The 20,812-nt window shown below is 54.3% G+C and overlaps 1 protein-coding gene across 9 annotated transcripts; it reads left to right on the top strand.

The window, feature by feature from the left end:
- Nucleotides 1–476: 476 nt before the first annotated feature.
- On the top strand, nt 477–19,338 carry ADGRG5 (adhesion G protein-coupled receptor G5). Of its 9 annotated transcripts, none has more exons than XM_030297686.1 (14): nt 480–1,009; nt 2,037–2,203; nt 6,790–6,891; nt 7,091–7,169; nt 7,560–7,649; nt 7,801–7,957; nt 8,521–8,637; nt 9,135–9,248; nt 10,702–10,854; nt 11,594–11,715; nt 11,970–12,229; nt 14,692–14,809; nt 17,441–17,718; nt 18,100–19,338. In XM_030297686.1, exons 3-14 carry the CDS (start codon nt 6,828–6,830, stop codon nt 18,198–18,200), a joined length of 1,653 nt encoding a protein of 550 aa, XP_030153546.1. In that variant the 5' UTR covers nt 480–1,009; nt 2,037–2,203; nt 6,790–6,827; the 3' UTR covers nt 18,201–19,338. The 9 variants fall into 9 exon arrangements, with proteins under 9 accessions (XP_030153552.1, XP_030153546.1, XP_030153545.1 ...); XM_030297685.1 differs by having other exon boundaries at nt 2,019–2,203; XM_030297684.1 differs by having other exon boundaries at nt 2,015–2,203.
- Nucleotides 19,339–20,812: the final 1,474 nt, after the last annotated feature.

Raw genomic sequence — 20,812 nt, 5'->3', positions numbered from 1 at the left:
AAGACCCTGCCCCAGAGGGCTCTGCATTGGGTAATTCCGGGCCAGGCTCTTGTCCTCTCCAGACCTCAGTCTCCCCCATGTGTGAAACAGGGGAGCTTTGTGGAGCGCTTCTGGTGACTTTGCAGCACTTCCTTTTATAAGCCCCACACTACCCCATGAGGTGGTACTATGTCTCTCTTTTCCTTTTTAAAGTGTGTTTATTTATTTTTGAGAGAGAGTGTGTGTGTGTGTGTGGACAAGGGGCAGAGAGAGAAGGAGAGAGAGAATCCCAAGCAGGCTCTGTGTTGTTAGCACAGAGCCCTACTCGGGGCTTGATCTCATGAGCCCAGAGATCATGACCTGAGCTGAAATCAAGAGTTGGATGTTTAACCCACCAAGCCACCCAGGCGCCCTTACGTGGTACTGTCTTATCTCCATTTTACAGAGAGGAAGCTGAGGTTCAGAGAGTTTCAGTCACTTGCCCAAAGTCCCCCAGCCAGTAAATGGCAGGCTTGGTATTTGAACCCAGGCAATCCGACCCAGCCTTTGCCTGAAGTCCCGGCCATCATCACTCTCATTGATTGTCAGTTCAGGCAGGGGTCATTCTCCCTTTTCTGCAGACGGGAAAACTGAGGCTGAAGAGGTGGAGAGCAGAGGCAGGTCTTGAAACCTTGTGGGGTGCCACGAGGGCCAGCTCTCCCCCCTTCCCCCACTGACATCAGACATCTCCTTGAGGTACTGCCATCCCCAGGAAGTGCTGCAGGAGCTGGGGAGTGAAAGCAAGAAGTGTTTTGAGCCCAGAGACCAGAGGAAGCAAGAGGCTGCAGTGAAAGAAGAAGTGAAGTGAGAGCGTGTTGTGTTGTGTCGTGTGGGGGCAAGGAGAGCAGAGAGAAGGGGAGGACTGAGAGCCCGTGCCGAGCACTGAGGGGAGCAGAGAGGAGGCGGCCGGCAGAGACATCCAAGTTCCCTTTTGTTCTGTGGACCGGAGCTGGGAGCCCGTGGCAACAGCACAGCAGCAGCGGCTTCACAGGTCAGCCCCATCCAGCATCTCTATTCCCGACTCCCTCACCTGTCCTTATCCACCCGGTCCCCAGCAGGTGCCTGCCGGGGCCCAGGATTGGTGACATCCTGGGAGCAGCAAGCTGGGGACACTCCTCATTCCCTTCACTCTCTGGGGGCAACTCCAGATCCCTGGGAATGTAGAAATCTATATTTTAAAAAAAGAGAACAATTTAAACGAAGGAGTGTTTAGGCACTAGCTTCAAATCTTGGCTCCCTGCTGCGACCTACGGCAAGTTATTAGACTTTCCTGGATTTCAGTTTCCTCATCTGTACAGTGGGGTTAATCTGGTAGCCTGCACCTTAGATGACACTGGGAAGGGCCTGGATGGAGTTTGTACTGGGCAAACGGGAGCTGGTGCCATTCCTCTCAGAGTGACCTGGACTGGAGCCCGGGGACTCTATGTCTCAGGGAAATGGCTCCAGTGTTGGTTTAGTCACAGACTAAGTTGGGCCTTGGCGTGGCCTCCCTTTCCCCACCTGTAAAATGGGGCTAATAATGGTATTTGTCAGGGCTTTCCTGCAGAGACCACAGGTTCAGTCCTCACCCAGGCTGGGGTGAGGCCAGCCGTGAGGGCTCCAGGAGCATGGCTGGCTCAGCAGGCCTGGTGCTGCCGGGGAGAGGGCAGGCTGCGGGGGGGGGGGGGGGGGGGGGGGGGGGGGGGGATGCACGGTCAGCCCCAGGGAGGAAGGCAGGGGTTCCCAAGGCATATGCTCAGATGTATCCCCAGCTGGGGCTTTGGGTCAGAGCTCTAAACTTGCAGTGGGATCATGGAAATGTCTATGTGTCTCTCTCCCTGAGAAATAGGTGTCCTTGGCTTCAGTTTACAGATGGGAAGCCCTCAAGCACAGAGAAGTAGAGTTATTGCCCCACGTCCCAGCCCAGGCACTGAATACTGGAAGTGGCTATCAAATTTGCATCTTCTAGAGGCTCTAGTCTCCACCCTGTTGTTTCCTTATCTCTCTGTTGACCTAGATAGAGGCTTACTCTTCCGTAGAGCAACCCAACCATCTTTGGGAGCCTGTGGCACACAGCACTGGACTTGGAGCCTGGGGCCCTGGGTTTGAGTCCTGGCTTGACCACGGGACTGCCGTCACCTCCCAGGCAAACTCCTATGTGGTTTCCAGTTTCCCCACAGTCAACTGGAACCGTCTTGGACCTCAGGTAGGGGGTTTCTGTTTCCCACGGAGCTTCAGATAATGAATTGTGGGCCACGGTGAGACGGGTGAGGGTGTGGGGCAATGCTGCACGGTGGCTTCTCTGAAGGGCAGGGGAGAGGGGTGTGTTAAGCAGAGGTGAGGATTGTGATTTGCCCCCTGGGAAAGGGAGTGGTAACCACAGCTATTTGAGGGGTCTGGGAGAGGTGTCACTTCTGCTTTGACCTTGATTTCTCCAGTTGGTGGTGGGGTTAGGCCCCTCTGCCCTCTGTAGACACAGAGCAGGGTGGCCAAGGGCCTGGGGAGCTGGCTTTACGGTCCAGACCCTAGAGGTCAAATCTGCACCATTGTCTGGGCCTCCATTCACACAGTGAGGGGGTAGACAAGATGACCCGAGATCTGTCTGCGCTGTTGGGTCCTCAGACTTCTTATCTGAAAAGTTTTAAATTGTTTCATTCAGCAGCTTCCTTTGTCCCCTCAAATGTTTTCCCTCCTGTCTTCTCTGAGGTTCAGAGAGGGCAAGTCAATTGCCCGAGGTAACACAGCCTAATAAATAACCAAGTGGCCAAATGAATAAGAACCCAGCACTCTGTGACTCCAAAGTCTCTATTCCCTTTTCAAAATCAACACATATATTAATAGTGTTAAGACACATGTACGACTACCCGGCAAAAACCATCACATCCCCATCTCATACTGTACTCCGGGATCGATGCAAATGGACTGGAGGTTCCAATGTGAAAAATGAAAACTTAGAAGGACGAGGAGAAACTTAAGAGAATTCCTTTGTAATGTTGGAGCAGGGAAGGCCTTTCTAGCTACAACTCAAAATCCAGAAGACCTAAGAGAACATGCTGCTAATTCTGATTACATAAAAATTATACATACAAAAAAAGACTCCTACCGGCAGAAGGACCATGTGTAATGTTAAAAGGCAAATGACAAACTAGGAAATATATTTGTAACTCACACAGTAGACAACGAACTAATTTTCCTATTATGTAAAGAGTTTTGAGAAGATAAGGAAGAGGCGAACCTGATGTAAAAATGGGCAGATGTGGGGCTCCCGGGTGGCTCAGCTGGTTGGGCGTCCGACCCTGGCTCAGGTCATGATCTTGCGGTCTGTGAGTTCGAGCCCCGCTTCGGACCCTGTGCGGACAGCTGGGAGCTTGGAGCCTGCTTTGGAATCTGTGTCTCCCTCTCTCTCTGCCCCTCCCCCACTCACACTCTGTCTCTCTCTGTCTCTGTCTCTCTCTCAAACAGAAAGAAACATTTTTTTTTTTTTTTTTTAAAAAGGGCAGATGGTGAACTTGCACACGTGGGAAATGACATCAGAAGAGCTGCACTTTGGAAAGAACCAAAGACTGGAATCAACACAACTAGCTGTTCACAGGGCACCCACTGAAGAAGTTAGGGTTTATCCCTCCAACGTTAGACTATGAAGTTGTAATAGTAAAAAATGGAAGCTCTAGGAACTGTTACAGAAAGCTCTCCAAGATATATTTTCAAGAGAAAAATGCAGAGTGCAGAACAGTAAAAAGTGTGCTTTTTTTTAATAAAATGAGGAGAATCATATATATGTGCTTATATGTATTTTTTTAAGTTTATTTACTTCTTTTGAGAGAGAGCAGGGGAGCAGCAGAGAGGGAGAGGGAGAGAGAGAGAGAGAGAGAGAGAGAGAGAGAGAGAGAGAGAATCCCAAGTGGGCCCCACGCTGTCAGCACAGAGCCCGACACGGGACTTGATCTGTGAGATCATGACCTGAGCCAAAAACAGGAGTTGGACACTTAACTGACTCAGCCACCCAAGTGTCCCATGTGTGCTTATCTATATATGAAACTTGGAAAAGTCCACAAAACATTAATGATAGTAGTTACCTGGGGGTGACGAACGAGGAACCGAGTGGTTGGGTGACACGGGCAGCAGGGATACTTTGATTTTATGTGCTTGTGTGCTTGTTTATTGTTTATATTTGAAAGATGTAAATTCCAAAAGCAAAGAGCAAATAAAGATCGAGAAATATATAACTATAACGCAGGGTAACTTCAGAAAATACGGGCAGTCAAAACTCGTACCCAGAAGTGACCCCTGCATCTTCCACATTTTGCATATATGAAAAAATATGACTTTTACAAGGATTGGATTACACTGCTTTGCAACATGGTTTTTGTTTTACATAAGCAATATGTCACCATTATTTTTTCCATAATGCTAGTCATTTGGAGCATTAAAAAAAACTCTAAGTTGGGGCACCTGGGTGGCTCAGCCGGTTGGGCGTCCGACTTCGGCTCAGGTCATGATCTCACGGTCCGTGAGTTCGAGCCCCGCGTCGGGCTCTGTGCTGACAGCTCCGAGCCTGGAGCCTGCTTCAGATTCTGTCTCCCTCTCGCTGTCTGCCCCTTCCCCACTCATGCTCTGTCTCTCAAGAATGAATAAACATTTAAAAAATTAAAAAATAAGTAAAAAATAAAAAAACTCTAAGCATTAAAAACTTGCTTTTCTGTTTTGAAGATAACACATGTTCGTTGCAGAAAATGTGAACTATACAGAAAACATAAAAAAGAGAGTAATCCTCCTTCCCAAACATTATTAGCATTTTGTTGACCTTTCTTCTAGATACCCTCCTAGGCTTAAGCATGTATATTTGCACACATTTCCATACATGTGATTATATTGTGAGTGTTATGTTCAACTTGCTCTTTTCAATGCGTAATAATATATTGTGTTCCTCTTTTATGTTACTATTGACATCATAACTTTCGATAGTGACGTGGCGATCCAGTGTACTATATTTTTGAACTTCTACTTTTGAAAAAATGACAAATTCATAGGAGGCTGCAAAAAAAATAGTAAAGATTTTGTGTGTGCTTCACCCAATTAATCTGTATAATCTCCTCCTTCTATTTGGTGAAGCCTTCCTCCTGGAAACTTCTTTTCTCCTGCTCCCTTCTGGACAGGATATACCCGGTCCTGCTGTCCAACCTACAACCGGGGGAATAGCTTTGTCTCTTCTCCGCTAGGGTTTCCTGTGTCCTGTGTTGTCTTTCACAAGTTACTCCCTCGTTCTGTTGGAGCGCGTCCTCCAGCAGCTTTCTGAAAGAGGGTGTATGTTTTAAAATACCTAGTGATCCTCGGTTGACCGCTCACCTTTAAGAGTGCAGCACTAAAGACTTATTGCTTGTCAGGGCTGATAACTGGGAAAGCTCCAACCTGAGTTCGGTCCTGGCCATATCACTGAGGAACATCAAAACCTCAGTAGCTATAGGATACTTTTCTTGGAATAGCCAGTTCTTCAGCAAAGAGTTTTCTCCTGGCTTAGAGCATCGTCACCTGGCTGCTGCAGGCTTCTGGAGGCTGAGTGGAGGAAGTGGTGAGGAAGGGATACGGCTTAATTTTTCTATCCCTGAATGGCATCCCATCCTTGCCCTCAGGTCCTCTGGCATGCACTGTTTCCCGGGAATGAACTTTATGTTGGAATGCGGTTGAGGGTGGTAGGGTGGTGACAACAGTCCTGGGCACCCCGGGTGACAGAGGAGATCTGGGGCCCCAGCTGGTCATTTAAAAGACTCACCACCAGCAATCCCCCATTTTTTTGCCTTCACCCTTCTTTTAGAGGTTCTCGATGCCTCTGGTTCTCAAGTGCTCCCAGGGCTCTAAACCTTCTCCCTGTCCCCTCCCCTTCTCCCCTCCCTCACTCCACACCTCTCCCCCCTGCAGACACTGGGGCTCAACTCTTTACGGTTGGCTAAACTGATTACCAGGTGGTCACCTGCTTGGAACCTCCAAAGTTTTGCTAACATTTCTCACCTGCTGTTGACTTCTTTCCTCTTCTGTCTTTGTGGCTTTGCGCCCGTTTATCCACTCACTCTCATTTTAGTGGAGTTTCGGGGGGTTGACATAGATTTGCTATAGTTAAGCAGACGTTTATTGGTTTATTTTAAAACCACAGAAAATGAAGGCTGAGAGGGACAGACCCCTGCCCAAAGTCACACATGAATTAATGACACAGCTCAACAGGGTTACCTGTTGCTTGCTCCCAAGCAACTTCCCCCTGGGTGAAGTCAGCGCCCTGGAGAAGCCCCCAGACAGACCATTGTTTTGCGAGGGAGAGTGACTCAGGCAAAGCTGGTAATGGTGGGCATTTCTGAACAAACAATCTGGGATTCTTGGAGTCGCAGAGACCAGGCTCAGGGAGCCTAAAGCAGAGCAAGCCCACTTGCTCTCTGAGCCTCAGTTTCCTCATTTGTGAAATGCAGGAGTAAGGAGGATTAATTAAAATGCTACATGTCCTGGGGTGCCTGGGTGGCTAGCCGATTAAGCATCGGCCTTCGGCTTAGGTTGTAATCTCATGGTTCTCAAGTTCAAGCCCCACATCAGGCTCTCTGCTGTTAGCATTGAGTCCGCTTTGGACCCTCTGTTCCCCTCTCTCTCTGCCCCTCCCTTGCTTGTGCTCTTTCACTCTCTCTCAAAAATACATAAACATTTAAAAAATATATATAAAATGCTAGATGTCCTACCTTTGGGACATGCCGGACACCTAGAAGTTAGAGCTCACTCTTTTACCATGGTGACAATGGCATGCATCTTTTCCAGGTTGGAAACTAGTTTTTGGAAGAGACTGGGAACAGGACATGGATGACCATAGGGTCTTTTTCCTCTGCCTGTGCCTCATGATTGCTCACAGTGATACAGTGGGTAAGGGGGTGCTGCTGAACTGGGGGGCAATCTGAGCCCGGGCCCGTGGCTGTGATGTGAAAGGGGGACGACCCAAACCAAGGGAGCTTGAAAGAGGGCACTGAGGTCTCCCGGGGCAGCAGCAAGGCTGAGGCTGTGGTAGAAGGGCCCAGAGGCTGTGGGGACAGAGGCTGATGTGGAGGCGTGACCTGCCCCGCAGAGGAGTCCCAAGAACCCCTGAGCTGGATGGAGAACCTGGAGACGATGTCCAGGAGCCGCAATGGGACTTCGCTTCGTGGGTGAGTTGCGCGGCCCTCCCCGCCCCCCTTGAGTCAGCTGTGCCTCCCACCCCCAGCTTGCGCCTTGAGTCAGTGGTCCAGGGTTGTCCAGTGTAGACCATTAATCCATTTATTCAACATTCAGTTATTGAGTACCTACTGTGTGCCCAGCACGAGGCTTGGAAGATGCAGGTTAACCATGTCCCTGCCCTTATCAAGTTTGCTGTCTGGTTTAGGGCCTTTAACTATGGATGCCATGAAATCGGGTGCAGAATCGTGGGTCTCTGCATTTTCCTGGGAAGGAGTTGCAAAGCTGGACCGAGCTCTCGAATGGTCTCGCAGCTCTGGGTGAGGGGATGGTGCTGATGACTGGCCAGGGGGAGCACAGGGACTATGTGGCATTTCACTCAGTCAGCAGAAAAAATCCAGAAAAATCTTCCTGAAGGAGGTGTCCAAAGACCTGGACCTGAATCAGGAGATGTGGATGAGTGGGGTGGAGAGGTAAGAGTGTGCCAGGGACACTGTGTGTGCAAAGGTCTGGAGGTAGGGGTAAGCAGATGTGGGCTGGGGGAGGCCCTGCCCTTATTGGCTGTCTGGGGCCCCTCTTGCCCCCACGCCCACTCCAGACCCTGGCCAGCTCTCTCACCCTCAGGCTTATCCGGGGCCTGGAGTGCAGCCTGTTGAACACCAGCTTCGAGGGCAAGAACCTTACCTTGCAGACGCACAGCATCCAGACACTGGCCTTCAAGCTGGGCTGTGACTTCACTGGCCTCGCACTGAGCAGTGCGACTCTGGAGCGGGTCCCCCAGGTCAGAGGGGGCCAGGAGATGGAGGGCAGCCAGGGTCTCGACCCTAGAAATCCTCCAGGGGCTTCAGGTCTGGACTTTCCCCCAACTAATCTGGTCTGCCCTAATAGCTATGAGTTGCCTGTTCTGTAAAATGGGGCTGACATTCCTCACGTGAATGGTGGAAAGAGAGGGTGCTCTGTGGCCCCTCAAGGGCAATGTCCTCTTCCTGCTTCTGCAGGTTCCCGAGGGGAGGCGGCAATGGGAGAGGCCAGGGAAGCCAGGGTCCTTGGAAGACTCTGGTGTGATTCCTGCTGACCATCTGGGCGCTGAGGGCTGACGAGCTCCATCCCCAGGGGCCCCAGTTGGGTGGGGTAAATCGAGGCAGGGGCAGCCTGGAGGAAGGGCCTGGGATCTCAGGAAGTTGGGGAGGAAGTACAGCCTGGGAGGAGAGGGCTCTGCAGGTGGAGGCTCCTAGGGATGAAATGCCCCAGGGAAAGAACAGGGTGGGAAGGCTTCACAAGGAGTGGGGAGCAGTGGAAGTGTTGGGGCCGGGTGTGGCTTAGCCCGTCCATGGCTGCCCGTAGGCCTCGGTGCCGCACGCCATGCAGTTCCCGGCAGAGCTGACCCAGAATGCCTGCAGGACCCGCCCCAGGGAGCTGCGCCTCATCTGCATTTACTTCTTCACTGACTACTTTTTCCAGGTCAGTGCCACACGGGGGCCAAGCAGGGTAGGTGCCGGCCCCTTCCTGCGGGCACTGCGGGCATCCGTACCATCGCCTGGCCTCTGCACAGGGACCAGCACCAGGTGGGACCAGCCCATTGTGCAACCTGAGCCAGCCACTGTCCTTTCTGGGCCTTGGTTTTAGGAGAATGGTGTTGGGGGTGCAATTACAAGAAATCTACCATGGATGTGTCTGTCCCTAGATGGGAGACAGACAAAGGTGTTTTTAACTTTGGCTTTGAAAGTGAGCGAGGACAGATGGAGGCTGGAATGCACTGAATCCATGGCGGAGAGGTGGGGGGTGGGTGCTGAAGGGACAGCTTTCCAGGTGGAGGGGACAGCATACGCAAAGGCTAGGAGGCTGGCCCACATGTGAAGGCACACTGCTGTTCTCACCTGGGGGAAGGGGCTCTCGGACCTCAGCCGGGGTCTCCATGCATCCATCCTCTCCAGTCAGCCCTTCTGCTGTCCTTCCAGAGTATCAACTCATCTTTGCTCAATAACTATGTCCTGGGAGCCCAGCTGAGTCACGGACACGTGAACAACCTCAGTGAGCCGATCAACATCAGCTTCTGGCACAACCGAAGCCTGGTACTGTTGGGGGTGCCCCCATTTCCACCTCACCCCTGCCCCTTGTGGCTCCTGTTGAACTCTGGCTCAACTAAACCCACACCCGTGGAAGCATTTTGAAAACAAACCGTTTCAAATCGATCGCAGTTTGAAAATTCCTGTCAAAGGAATCAGAGACAGAAGTTTTGCTTAATTTTTTTTACTTACCACATTAGGCAGGATTCTTTGAGTTGCAAGTGATGCAAAGCCAAGTCAAGCCAGCTTAAACACAGAAAGGATGGGCTCATGCAGATGAAATGTCCAGGGCTGTCCAGCTTCAGGCCTGGCTGGATCCAGGGGCTGATGCAATGCCATTCTGGCTCAGCCTCTTTCCATCTTCAGCAATGGTTTCCTATCTTGGATCTCTACTCTGGTAAGATGGCAGCAAAAGTGTTGGACTTCCATCCCCTCTTCCCAGGAGGCTCTTCCTCATCGGTGCAAACGAGGGTTCCAAAATGGAGTCCTTAGGGTCCAGCTGGATCCCTGCACCATCACTGCACACAGGTGGATGGAACGTGTGGATTGGCCAGACCTGGGTCACACGGCTTGGGGACTGGGCTGGATTCATCTGATCTGCCATGGGGCAGGTATGGGTCTTCAAGGGAAGCTCAGAAGCTGGTCCTGGAGTGAGGGAGAAGGGCTGCTGGGTGAGCACAAGCCCTGGTGTCTCTGCTCTCCTGGCCCTGGCATTCCGGAAAAGCCCAGAGACTCTACATTCTGCCCTGACTTTCCATCAGCTTCATGAGACTGCTCTGCACTCTCATTTTCTCCATCATCCTTCCCTTACTTTCCTCTGAACCTTTGCTCCCACAGTTCCCTTTATCTGGATTGCCCTCGTTCCACTTCCGCTGAGATCTGATGTGTCCTCAAAGACCTCAGTGCTCCAATCGTCCCTTCCCTCCTTGGGACTCCCCTACCCCTTGCTCAGTGGTTTTCCATGGCACTTTCTGTGTCGTTCCTCCCACCCCACCACCCCCATGGCTCAGCATCAGGGTTGTCTGTGGATGAGTCTCTTTCCCGCCCTGGGCAGTGCACCTGCAATATCGTTGTTCCCCATGAGGAGGAGGGGAAAGGGCACAATTGATTGTAGAGCACCTACTGTCCAGCCAGAGCTGGTCACTCAAGATTCCTCATTGCCCGTATTTTAATACCCTCTTTGAGAAATTGTGTATAGAGGATCCCATTTTACAGATGAGTAAACTGAGGCACAGAGAAGCTTGGCAACTTGCCCAGGTTACTCTGAGAGTCCATAGTGGAGGTGAGTCTGGAATCTGGGTCCGTCTGGCCAAAGCCCAGCCAGTGCCTTGTAAGAAGTTGACAAGGGTGCAGTTGAATCAGCTTTGGCCCCCACAATTTCCAGACTCTGATCCACGGCCCTCCCCCATACCCCTTACCCCGTACCTCCTCCATACCCAACTCCACCATCTCCCCTTAGGAAGGCTACACAGCTACCTGTGTCTTTTGGAAAGAAGGAGCCAGCAAGGATCACTGGGGGGTCTGGAGCCCCGAGGGCTGTCGCACAGAGCAGCCGTCACCTTCCCAGGTGCTCTGCCGCTGCAACCACCTCAGCTACTTTGCTGTTCTCATGGTATGTGTGCATCCAGTCTGGGTGATGGGAGTCAAAGCTGTAAAGGACCCCATGTTTAGACAAGAGGAGCAGGGCATAGGCAGGTGCAAGGGACAGACAATCCAACTCAAATGGGCTTACGGAGAAAAAAAGAGAAACGTATGAACTCCTGTGGCTGAAGAGGCTATGTTGGGCTTCAGACATGGCTTGATCAAGATGTTCAAGATCACCAAGACAAGGCTCTATATCTCTCACCTGTGTTTGCTTTGTACTGGCCTGGGCTTCAGACGGAATTTCCCTTCAGGATAATTATACGGCTGCTAGCAGATCCTGGCTCGTGTCCTACTAGCTTTTAGGCCAGTAGGCTCTAACTGGCTCTTTCCCAATTCTGCCAGCTAGTTTGGGGATTGAGTCCCACTGGCCTGGAGTGTGTCACATTCCCATCCCTCAATCAATCACTCTGGGCAGGAGGAGGGAAGGCTCTGATAAGTCAGGCCTGGGGCACTGTCCACGCACAGTGTCCATATATGTCTATGTGCATAGACAGCAAGGCAGGGGAGGTTCTCATAGAGAGAGGGGAGATGGGAGTTGAGGGGGGCAAAAGCCACCGTATCTGCCAGAGCTTTTTCCTTCAAGTCGGGACCATGGTAGGCTTTGTGGTGGGGCAGGGGAGCTTGGAGCGGAGATCTTAGCAGGTCCCTGCGAGTGCGGGGAGGGCATTCCCATGCTTCTGTCCTCCATCCCCCCTTCCTTCTTGCAGCAACTCTCCCCGGCCCCGATCCCCGCAGAGCTGCTGGCGCCTCTTACGTACATCTCCCTGGTGGGCTGCAGCATCTCCGTCGTGGCCTCGCTTCTCACTATCCTGCTGCACTTCCAAGCCAGGTATTCCCCTGCCCCCGTGCCAGGACCGCCCACCCGCTGCTGCTCAGCACCCCTCCTTATCCAATTGATCCCCCAGACTGGGGTGGACTTCTCCAGGGGATGGGGGCAGGAGACCAGCCTTGCTGTGTGGCTGCTGTTGGATCCCCGTGACCTCTCAACCTCAGTGTTCCCATCATTGTGTGTCCGTGAGCCCAGGGGGTGGCACGGCCTGGGTGACGTCCCCAGGCCACGGAAGGGCATGCTCCCACCCGCAGGAAGCAGGGTGACTCCACAACACACATCCACATGAACCTGCATGCGTCTGTGCTGCTCCTGAACGTCGCCTTCCTGCTGAGTCCTGTGCTGGCCAGGGCCGGGGCAGCATGCACAGCACTGGCGGCCATCCTGCACTTTGCGCTGCTCAGCTGCCTCACCTGGATGGCCATCGAAGGCTTCAACCTCTACCTCCTCCTCGTGCGCGTCTACAACATCTACATCCGCCGATATATGCTCAAGCTGTGTGCAGTGGGTTGGGGTAAGCAGAGCCTCCCTCCCCTCTTGCTTCCTGAGGGTTCCAGCCACACAGGCAGTCTACCCTCTCCTGCCCTTCTCTTTCTCCTCTTCCTCATCATAGCGACCATGAGCACTGATCATCTTCCCTGCCAACGCTCACCACTACTTTCTACACTGCTATTCTTATCGTCGGTTCTACTTCCAAACCTCCATGGCGACCTCCACCCCAACACCTCCATCCCCTCCACCCCCAACACCTCCATCACCTCCACCCCAACACCTCCATTCCCCCCACCCCCAACACCTCCATCCCCTCCCACCCCCAACACCCCCATTCCCCCCAACCCCAACACCTCCATTCCTCCCACCCCCAACACCTCCATTCCCCCCACCCCCAACACCTCCATCCCCTCCACCTCCAACACCTCCATTCCCCCCAACCCCAACACCTCCATCCCCTCCCACCCCCAACACCTCCATCCCCTCCACCCCCAATACCTCCATCCCCTCCACCTCCAACACCTCCATCCCCTCTACCTCCAACACCTCCATCCACTCCATCCCAACACCTCCATCCGCCCCTCCCCCAACACCTCCATCCCCTCCACTTCCAACACCTCCATCCCCTCCACTTCCAACACCTCCATCACCTCCACTCCAACACCTCCATTCGCTCCACCCACAACACCTCCATCCCCTCCACCCCCAACACCTCCATTCCCCCCACCCCGACACCTCCATTCCCCCCCAACACCTCCATCACCTCCACCTCCAACACCTCCATCACCTCCACCCCAACACCTCCATCACCTCCACCTCCAACACCTCCATCCTCTCCACACCTCCAACATCCCCAACACCTCCATCCCCTCCAGAGCTCCATCCCCTCCACCCCCAACACTTCCATCCCCTCCACCTCCAACGCCTCCAACACCTCCACACCTCCATCTCCTCCACCACCAACACCTCCATCCCCTCCACCTCCACACCTCCTTCACCTCCACATCTCCACACCTCCAACATCTCCAACACCTCCGTCCCCTTCACCCCCAACACTTCCAATCTCTCCATCCCCACAATCTCCATCACCTCCACACCTCCAACATCTCCAACACCTCCATTCCCCCCACCCCAACACTTCCATTCCCCCCACCCCCAACACCTCTATCCCCTCAACCCCAACACCTCCATTTCCTCCACCTCCAACGCCACCAACACCTCCACACCTCCAACATCTCCAACACCTCCATTCCCCCCACCCCCAACACCTCTATCCCCTCTACCCCAACACCTCCATTCCCCTCACCCCCAGCACCTCCATCCCCTCCACACCCAACACCTCCAACATCTCCAACACCTCCACACTTCCAACATCTCCAACACCTCCATTCCCCCCACCCCCAACACCTCTATCTCCTCTACCCCAACACCTCCATTCCCTCCACCCCCAACACCTCCATCCCCTCCACACCCAACATCTCCATCCCCTCCACCTCCAACACCTCCAACACCTCCACACCTCCAACATCTCCAACACCTCCATTTCCTCCACCCCCAACACCTCTATCCCCTCTACCCCAACACCTCCATTCCCTCCACCCCAACACCTCCATCACCTCCATACCTCTAACACCTCCATTCCCCCATCCCAACACCTCCATCACCTACACACCTCCAACACCTCCATTCCCCCATCCCAACACCTCCACACCTCCAATATCTCCAACACCTCCATTTCCCCACCCCAACACCTCCACACCTCCATCCCCTCTACCCCAACACTTCCATCACCTACACACCTCAAACACCTCCATTCCCCCCACCCCCACACCTCCATCACCTCCACACCTCCAACACCTCCACACCTCCAACACCTCTAACAGTTCCATCCCCCCCACCTCCATCACCTCCACACCTTACCTCCAACACCTCCAGTACCATCACTTCCAACACCTCCACCATCACCTCCACCTCTAACACCACCATCACTTCTGCCATCGTCTCCACCATGTCTACCTCTAACACCATCAACTCCACCACCACCACTTCCATCACCACCTCTGACTCTACCAACATCTTCACCACCACCTCCACCATCACTACCATCCTCATCCTCGTCTTCACCACTATCTCTGGCATCACCATCATTGGCACCTCTATCGCCATCCTAGCCCTTCTTTAGCATCTCTGTTTCCTCACAAGTTCTCCCAACCCTCCGTCCCATTAGCTCGATCTCCCCACTGCTACTGCCATTGCCATCCCACCCTAGAGTCCTCACTAACATCATCTTGGAGAGCTGTCTCCTCTCAGACCTCCGGGTTACGTGCTTTGAAGCTGGACAATATGGCAGGGGCTGGGGACTCGGAACAGTCCCTTTCCCTCCCCACTTGCTCAGTGGGATTCTGTTTCAGCAGCTCCAGGGACCCATGACAAACCTTTCTCTGGGGTCACCTGACAGATGCTGAGAACTCTCTCATCCCTCAGGGGTCCCAGCCCTCCTGGTGCTGCTCCTTCTTGTTGACCAGAATTCAGTGTATGGACCCCACACAATCCCACTCTTCGACAGCCGGGGAAATGGCACGGGTTTCCAGAACAATTCCATGTGAGTACCTTCAGGGCTGTGGCAGGCTCTCTGGCTCTGGTGGAAGGACCCAGGGGCTCTGAACAGGGTGTGTTGTAGGCAGGACACTGGCTGTGGGGCAAGCAGGGGACCAGGACTCAGAGAGGGGGTGGTTTCCAGGGGCCTTTGCCACACCTTCTGCTGGATCCCTGAAGCCTCCTGCAGAGGCAGGCTCTCGTCCTAGGCCAGCTAACCCTAGGGAGCCCTGGCATGAACTCTGGTGCTTGCTCATGGGCCTCCCAAGTGCGGGTAGAAGGCCCTCCACCTCCTGGCAGCACAGAGGTAGGCCCAGCGCCCCCTCCCGCTCTCAGACCTCACTGGGGGAGCTCAGCCTGCGCCTGACTCTGCTGTCCTTTCCCACCACCTTGCTGTGCTCACTCAGCCTCCTGCACCTCCCGATCTGTGCCTGGCATAGCACTGCCAGCCCACAGACCCTCCTGGTCAGAGAGAGTGCTGCAAGGGCTGGGACATCCCAAGGACAGGGCTCATGTGTGTGTGTGTGTGTGTGTGTGTGTGTGTGTGTGTGTGTGTGTTGGGGGGCTTGGGGGTCTGGGGGCCAGACTCTGTTGCTTCTTCCTGTGCTCTCGGACATTAACCTTTCTCTTGTTATGAAGTTTCTAACAGCCAATGTAGGGAGAATAGCTTAATAACCTCCCGTCGACCTAGCTCCAGTATTCGGCTGTCCATCCTGCTTTCTTTCCTGGCTGACACAAGCTCAGGACTGCTGAGGACCAACTCTGTGGCAGGCCTCATGAATTATCCTGTTTAAACCTTGCAGCAAGGAGTGGGTCCTGTTGTCAGCCTTTGTTTACTGTTAGGGAAACTGAGGCACAGACAGCTGATGAACCCTGCCCAAGGAAACCCAGATGGTCAATGGCAGAGCTGGGACTTGGCCACAGGCAGGATGGCTCCAGAGCTCGGCCCCCCAGCCTCCAGGAAGTGAGGACTCTGGGCACCGAGTGGAAGCAGAGTGGGGTTCATTCCTCACGGCAAGGGTCAGGCTGCTTCGTCAGAGGAGGTGTGACTTGGGGCTCCTTAACCATGTAGTTTTTTTAAAAAATGTTTTAAGAATTTTTATTTATTTTGAGACAGAGAGAGAGAGAGAGAGGGAGAGAGAGAGAGACAGAGCACGAGTGGGGGAGGGGCAGAGAGAGAGGAAGACACAGAATCTGAAGCAGGCTCCAGGCTCTGAGCTGTCAGCACAGAGCCTGATGCAGGGATCGAACTCATGAACCACAAGATCATGACCTGAGCTGAAGTCAGACGCCTAACTGACTGAACCACCCAGGTGCCCCTCACCATGAGTTTTAATATAATATGTGCTGTGTGCCCTGCAGTGGGGACAGGAAGGACATTATTGCTGGGCTGTCAGAGCACTCCCCACTCTAAGGACCAGCTTCTCCCAAAGCTTCTTCCTTCCTTCTCCTTTCCCTCTCATCTGGCTTCGTGACTTTTATTCTCCTGCATTTAAAAGACCCTTCCTATGTAGATATGTGTTCCTGAACACAAAAAGCAATAACAGAAAACCAACCTTGAACGTACTCCCGCTGACGGGACACTGGTTAGTAAATTGCAATAGAGCCACCCCTGCTGGACTGCCACACTGTGGTGAAAAGGACTGATCCATGACCACACTCAGTCCCTTGGATAAATCCCCAAGATCACATTCAAGAATGGTGGCTGCCGCAGCAGGGGCTCGAGCAGGCGACTGTGACAGGGACACAGGCATTGAGCCTGGGACTTCAAATCCCACCTTTGCCTCTTACTAGCGCATGTTCCTAAGCCAGAGCCTCAGTTTCCTCAACAGCAGGATGGGGATGGTGATGCACCTGCCTCATGGGGTCATCATGAGAACTGAATGGGCTAATCCACGGAAAGCATGGGACACGGTGTCTGAGTGGGTAAAAGGTACCACCTGTCTTGCAGGTGTCCTGGGGAAGCAAAGGGCATGAAGCCCTCAGGGAGGGTCTAGGAACAGGGCTAGGGCCACTGCCAGGCCTCTGCTCTTTCCTCAGTCCTCGGTGGCATCTTCCTGCTGTTTCTTCTCTGCTCCTCGGTCCACATGTCACCGTGAGTGCCCCGCCACCAGGCTGCCCCGACTTGCAACAGCTTGTTTGCTGCTCAGAGCCCAGCATGTCGGCCCAGTCTAGGTGGGGAGGGGTCCACTGCACAGAGATGCTGATTGGATGGTGATGACCGTGTGGCGGGTGGGAGGAGGAAAGAGGGCCCCCGGGCCAATGATCTGACAGTATCGTACAAGTTGGCAGTTTGGCTGGCCATGGAAGGGGAGAGAGGTAAGACGTAGAAAGGAGAGGAAGAGTTTTCAGGTGGGTTAAGGCATGGAGGCATGAGAGAGCCCTGTGTGGCTGGAAAGGAGAGCTTGGGGGGCTTGAGGCAGGAGGCTGAGGTGGCAGGTGGGGCCTAATGTGGTGGCCTGGCTGGAAAGCTGGGCCCAGAACTTCACCACACGTGTGGTCGGAAAAGAAACGACGGGTCTGGGCCAGGAGACAGGCCCAGGTTCGGGAGCCCATCCAGAGGCCCAGAGACCAGGATCTCCTCCCCACCCTGGCCTTGGGAGCCACACCGACCCTGAACTTCACCCCTCCTCTACAGATGCTGGGTGCGGAGCCCCTGGGTGCACAACATCTTGGTCATGGGCTATGGTGGCCTCACATCCCTTTTCAACCTGGTGGTGCTGGCTTGGGCGCTGCGGGCCGTGCGCAGGCTGCGGGCGCAGGAGAAGGTGCCGGGCACCCGGGCCTGCCGAGATAGCGTCACCGTGCTGGGCCTCACCATGCTGCTGGGCACCACCTGGGCCTTGGCTTTCTTCTCCTTTGGTGTCTTCCTGCTGCCCCAGCTCTTCCTCTTCACCATCTTCAACTCGCTGTACGGTAGGGCCCGCGGGAGGCGTGGAAGAAGCCCCAAGGGGAGTGCACAGCGGCAGGTGGATGTTTAGCCCCAAGGGCTTCAGGCCAAGGGGGCGAGTCAGGGGCCGAAATCCAGCTCCCCTGCCAAGCTGGCTGGGGGCTCCTTCTGCCCATGGGAAGGAGCATGTCCTTCTAACTGGCACAAAGGCACCTTCTGGCCTAGTGGTGGCTGGTCCTCCAGCTTCTACGCTCTGCCCCTTCTGGCTTCCAACAGTAAGGGGCCCTCAGAATGACTCCTGGGCCTCAAGGAAGCTCAGCTCACCCCCAGCGAGGAGATCCCTGGATTCGGGGTGGGGCGCCACGTTGCTCCTGCCAGTGTCCCCCTGACCAGTCTTTTGCTTGCAGGTTTCTTCCTCTTCCTGTGGTTCTGCTCCCAGAGGTGCCGCTCAGAGGCAGAAGTGGAGGCAGAGATGGAGGCGTTCAGCTCCTCCCAGACGATGCCGTAGTCTGGGCCCGCTGGCCCAGAACCCGTAGCCTCTCTGGCTGCCTGCAGCCCGAGACTCTGGCTCCCACCAGAGAAGGTGGCAGGCCAGCTGCTGGACACCAGAAGCCCCTGTGCCCTCCAGGGAGGCTTCCCTACCTCCATGGCTTCCCCGGGCCCAGAGGGCAGGGCATTCTGCCCCGGGACAGGTGCAACCCCGCTGGGGGTCAGCAAACTTTACTGGGGTGCCTGGGCCCAGGGTACCTGGTCAGGCCCATGGGCAGAGCACTGGCTTGGGAGTCAGGAGGCCATATTTCAAGGCTTGGCTCCGAGTCTTACTGTATGACCTTGGGCCTGTCATCTCCCTGACCCTGGATTCCACATCTGTGACATGGGGCAGATGGCTTCGGTCCTGCCTAGCCCAAGAGCTTTGTGAAGACCGAGTAAAGCCAGGGAAGAAGGTCTTAGTGGGCCCCGTTACTTCCAACTGCCTGCTGGGGGCGGGGTCTCTGCCAATCTGCCCTGGATATTTCCTGCTGGGCCCTGCCACCTTCCCTCTGGGGAGGGCCAGACCACATCTTGGCCCAGGGTCCCCAGCCCAGAGCTGAGTCTCACCCAGTGTCTGAGACCTCACCAGCTTATGCCTGAGGCTGCTTTTCCTTCAGTCCCCCCAAATTATGATGACCCACAACTCCAGGCCTGTTCTTAAAGATCGGGAAGTCCAGTCCTTCCCAGAAGCTCCTCCTCCAGTGCTCCCAAGACCCCTATAGGCCATGTAGAACAGAAGCTGGCGATAGGGCTTCCTGGGGATAGGAGGGCAGAGCCTCTTTCCCCTCCACCTGAGCCAGCTGGGCCTGTGACCTGGGTATTTGATGATCGGTTAGGATCGAATTTCCCCTGGTAGGCGTGAGGGTATGGATTCTAAACCCAAGCTAAGGCCACAGTTGTAGAGACCTACCTTGACCTATCCGTCAGACCAAGAGGGAGAGGGCTCACGAAGCCAGCTGCATTCCCAGGATGCACACCAGAGGGCGCTGTTGGCCTGTGCTCAGAGGCCGTTGGCTCCAAAATCCATCTGGAAATGTCACCTGTCTGTGGACTTGACACACGAGCTGCAGAGGCCCTGCTTCCAGAACTGCTCCTGCTGAGGGACCAAAGAAAGAGTTCTCACACCGTTTACATGGCCATTTCTCTCTTTTCCCAACGCAGCTGCCGGTTCTGGCTCTTCTGGGCATATCCGGCGCTAAAGCCGTGGGCTGGGGTAGGCTCTCAGGGCGCCGCCCCAGGCCGTCAGACAGGTAATAATGGCTGTGGAGGGCGTGGCGAGGGAACTGGAGCTGGATCCCTTTTCTCCCGGGGGGATCTTCTGCCCTCTGCTCATTTCTTGATGCAAATAGCCCTTCTCTGGGTGGTGAGTACTGTGGTCTCTAGAGCCAGACTGCCTGGGCTCAGATGGCTCTGCCACTTGCCAGCTATGTGACAAGCCACTCAAGTTCTCTGTGCCTCAGTTTTCTAATCTGTAAAATAGAGGTAGTAGTAGGGGTGCCTATTTTGAAGATGAAAAAAAAAACATATAAAGAGGCTTAGCGCGTAGTAAGTGCTCAATAAATGGTTATCATTGTTATCATTAGTGTTTTTGCTATTATTATTAACAGAGACAACTGAGAGGGCATGCCATCACTAGGCACAACCTGCTGTCCCTCAGCTTCATCACCTCCTCCCCCACTTTCCCTAGAGTGGCCCCCCACCTCTATCAGGGTGATGTGGGTCCCCATCCAAGTCCCCTGCCTGGGGTTGGCCCAGTCCTGAGTGGTACCAGGCTCCTTAGGCCTGGGGGAGGGGGGCTCTCATACTAACGAGGGTGCTGAGGGATCAGGGCAGGTTCCCACTCCTGGTCTCAGACAGCTCCGGGTCTGTAGCCCAGTGAACAAGGGCCTTGCCTGTGACTTGGCCCACCCTACTAGTTCAGGCCCCACCTCTAGACCCTACCAAGCCCAGGGCTATATCCCAAGGGAGGATGTGGCCACAGTGACAAGGGGTCGTTCTGGTCGTTCCAGAAAACAGGCCCAGGCATGTGGCCCTGAGCACCATGGGGATCAGTTCCCAGAAATGCCCCTCCCGGGTGTGGGGGCAGGGATGAAACAGACCTGCTGGACCTCCCTGCCCTCCCCTCACTCCCAGCAGGGTCCTGGCCTGGCCCAGCCTGGGGACTGGGCTCAGATCTCCGGGGGCTTGCAGGCCAGTGGGGAGATGGACCGGGTAGGATGACAAATGGATGCCGTGGGGCCGCAAATTAGAGGTGTCTGTGTTGTTTAGATGCTGCCGCATCAGGAAGGCACAGTGTGTGCGTGACGGGGTGGGGTCTGAAAGCAGCGTTGCCAGATAAAATACAGAATGCCCAATTTGAGAGACATATACTAAAAAATTATTCACTGTTTATCTGAAATTCAAGTTTAGCTGGGAATCCTGTAACTGTCTGTCTATCATGCTCCCCCTTTCTTTGGCTGTCTGGCAACCCTATTACAAAGGAGCATCGGCTTGGGAGTGCAGGGTATGCACTCTTTACCCTTCAACTGTACCCCAGGTGTGCTGACTGGGGAGCCCCTCTGCCCACTGAACAAACCCTGCACACTCGGG

The sequence above is a fragment of the Lynx canadensis genome, chromosome E2, assembly GCF_007474595.2.
Source record: "Lynx canadensis isolate LIC74 chromosome E2, mLynCan4.pri.v2, whole genome shotgun sequence".
NCBI lineage: Eukaryota > Metazoa > Chordata > Mammalia > Carnivora > Felidae > Lynx > Lynx canadensis.
The sequence above is the reverse complement of the archived record's forward strand: the minus strand, read 5'-3'. Positions and strand labels throughout refer to the sequence as shown.

Excerpts from the sequence above, each read along its gene's own strand:
- ADGRG5 (XM_030297686.1), top strand. The coding sequence starts at position 6,828 with ATGGATGACCATAGGGTCTTTTTCCTCTGCCTGTGCCTCATGATTGCT. Across the intron at positions 11,716-11,969 it reads CTGCTGCACTTCCAAGCCAG|GAAGCAGGGTGACTCCACAA; the intron begins GTATTCCCCTGC and ends TCCCACCCGCAG. Across the intron at positions 14,810-17,440 it reads GGTTTCCAGAACAATTCCAT|ATGCTGGGTGCGGAGCCCCT; the intron begins GTGAGTACCTTC and ends CCTCCTCTACAG.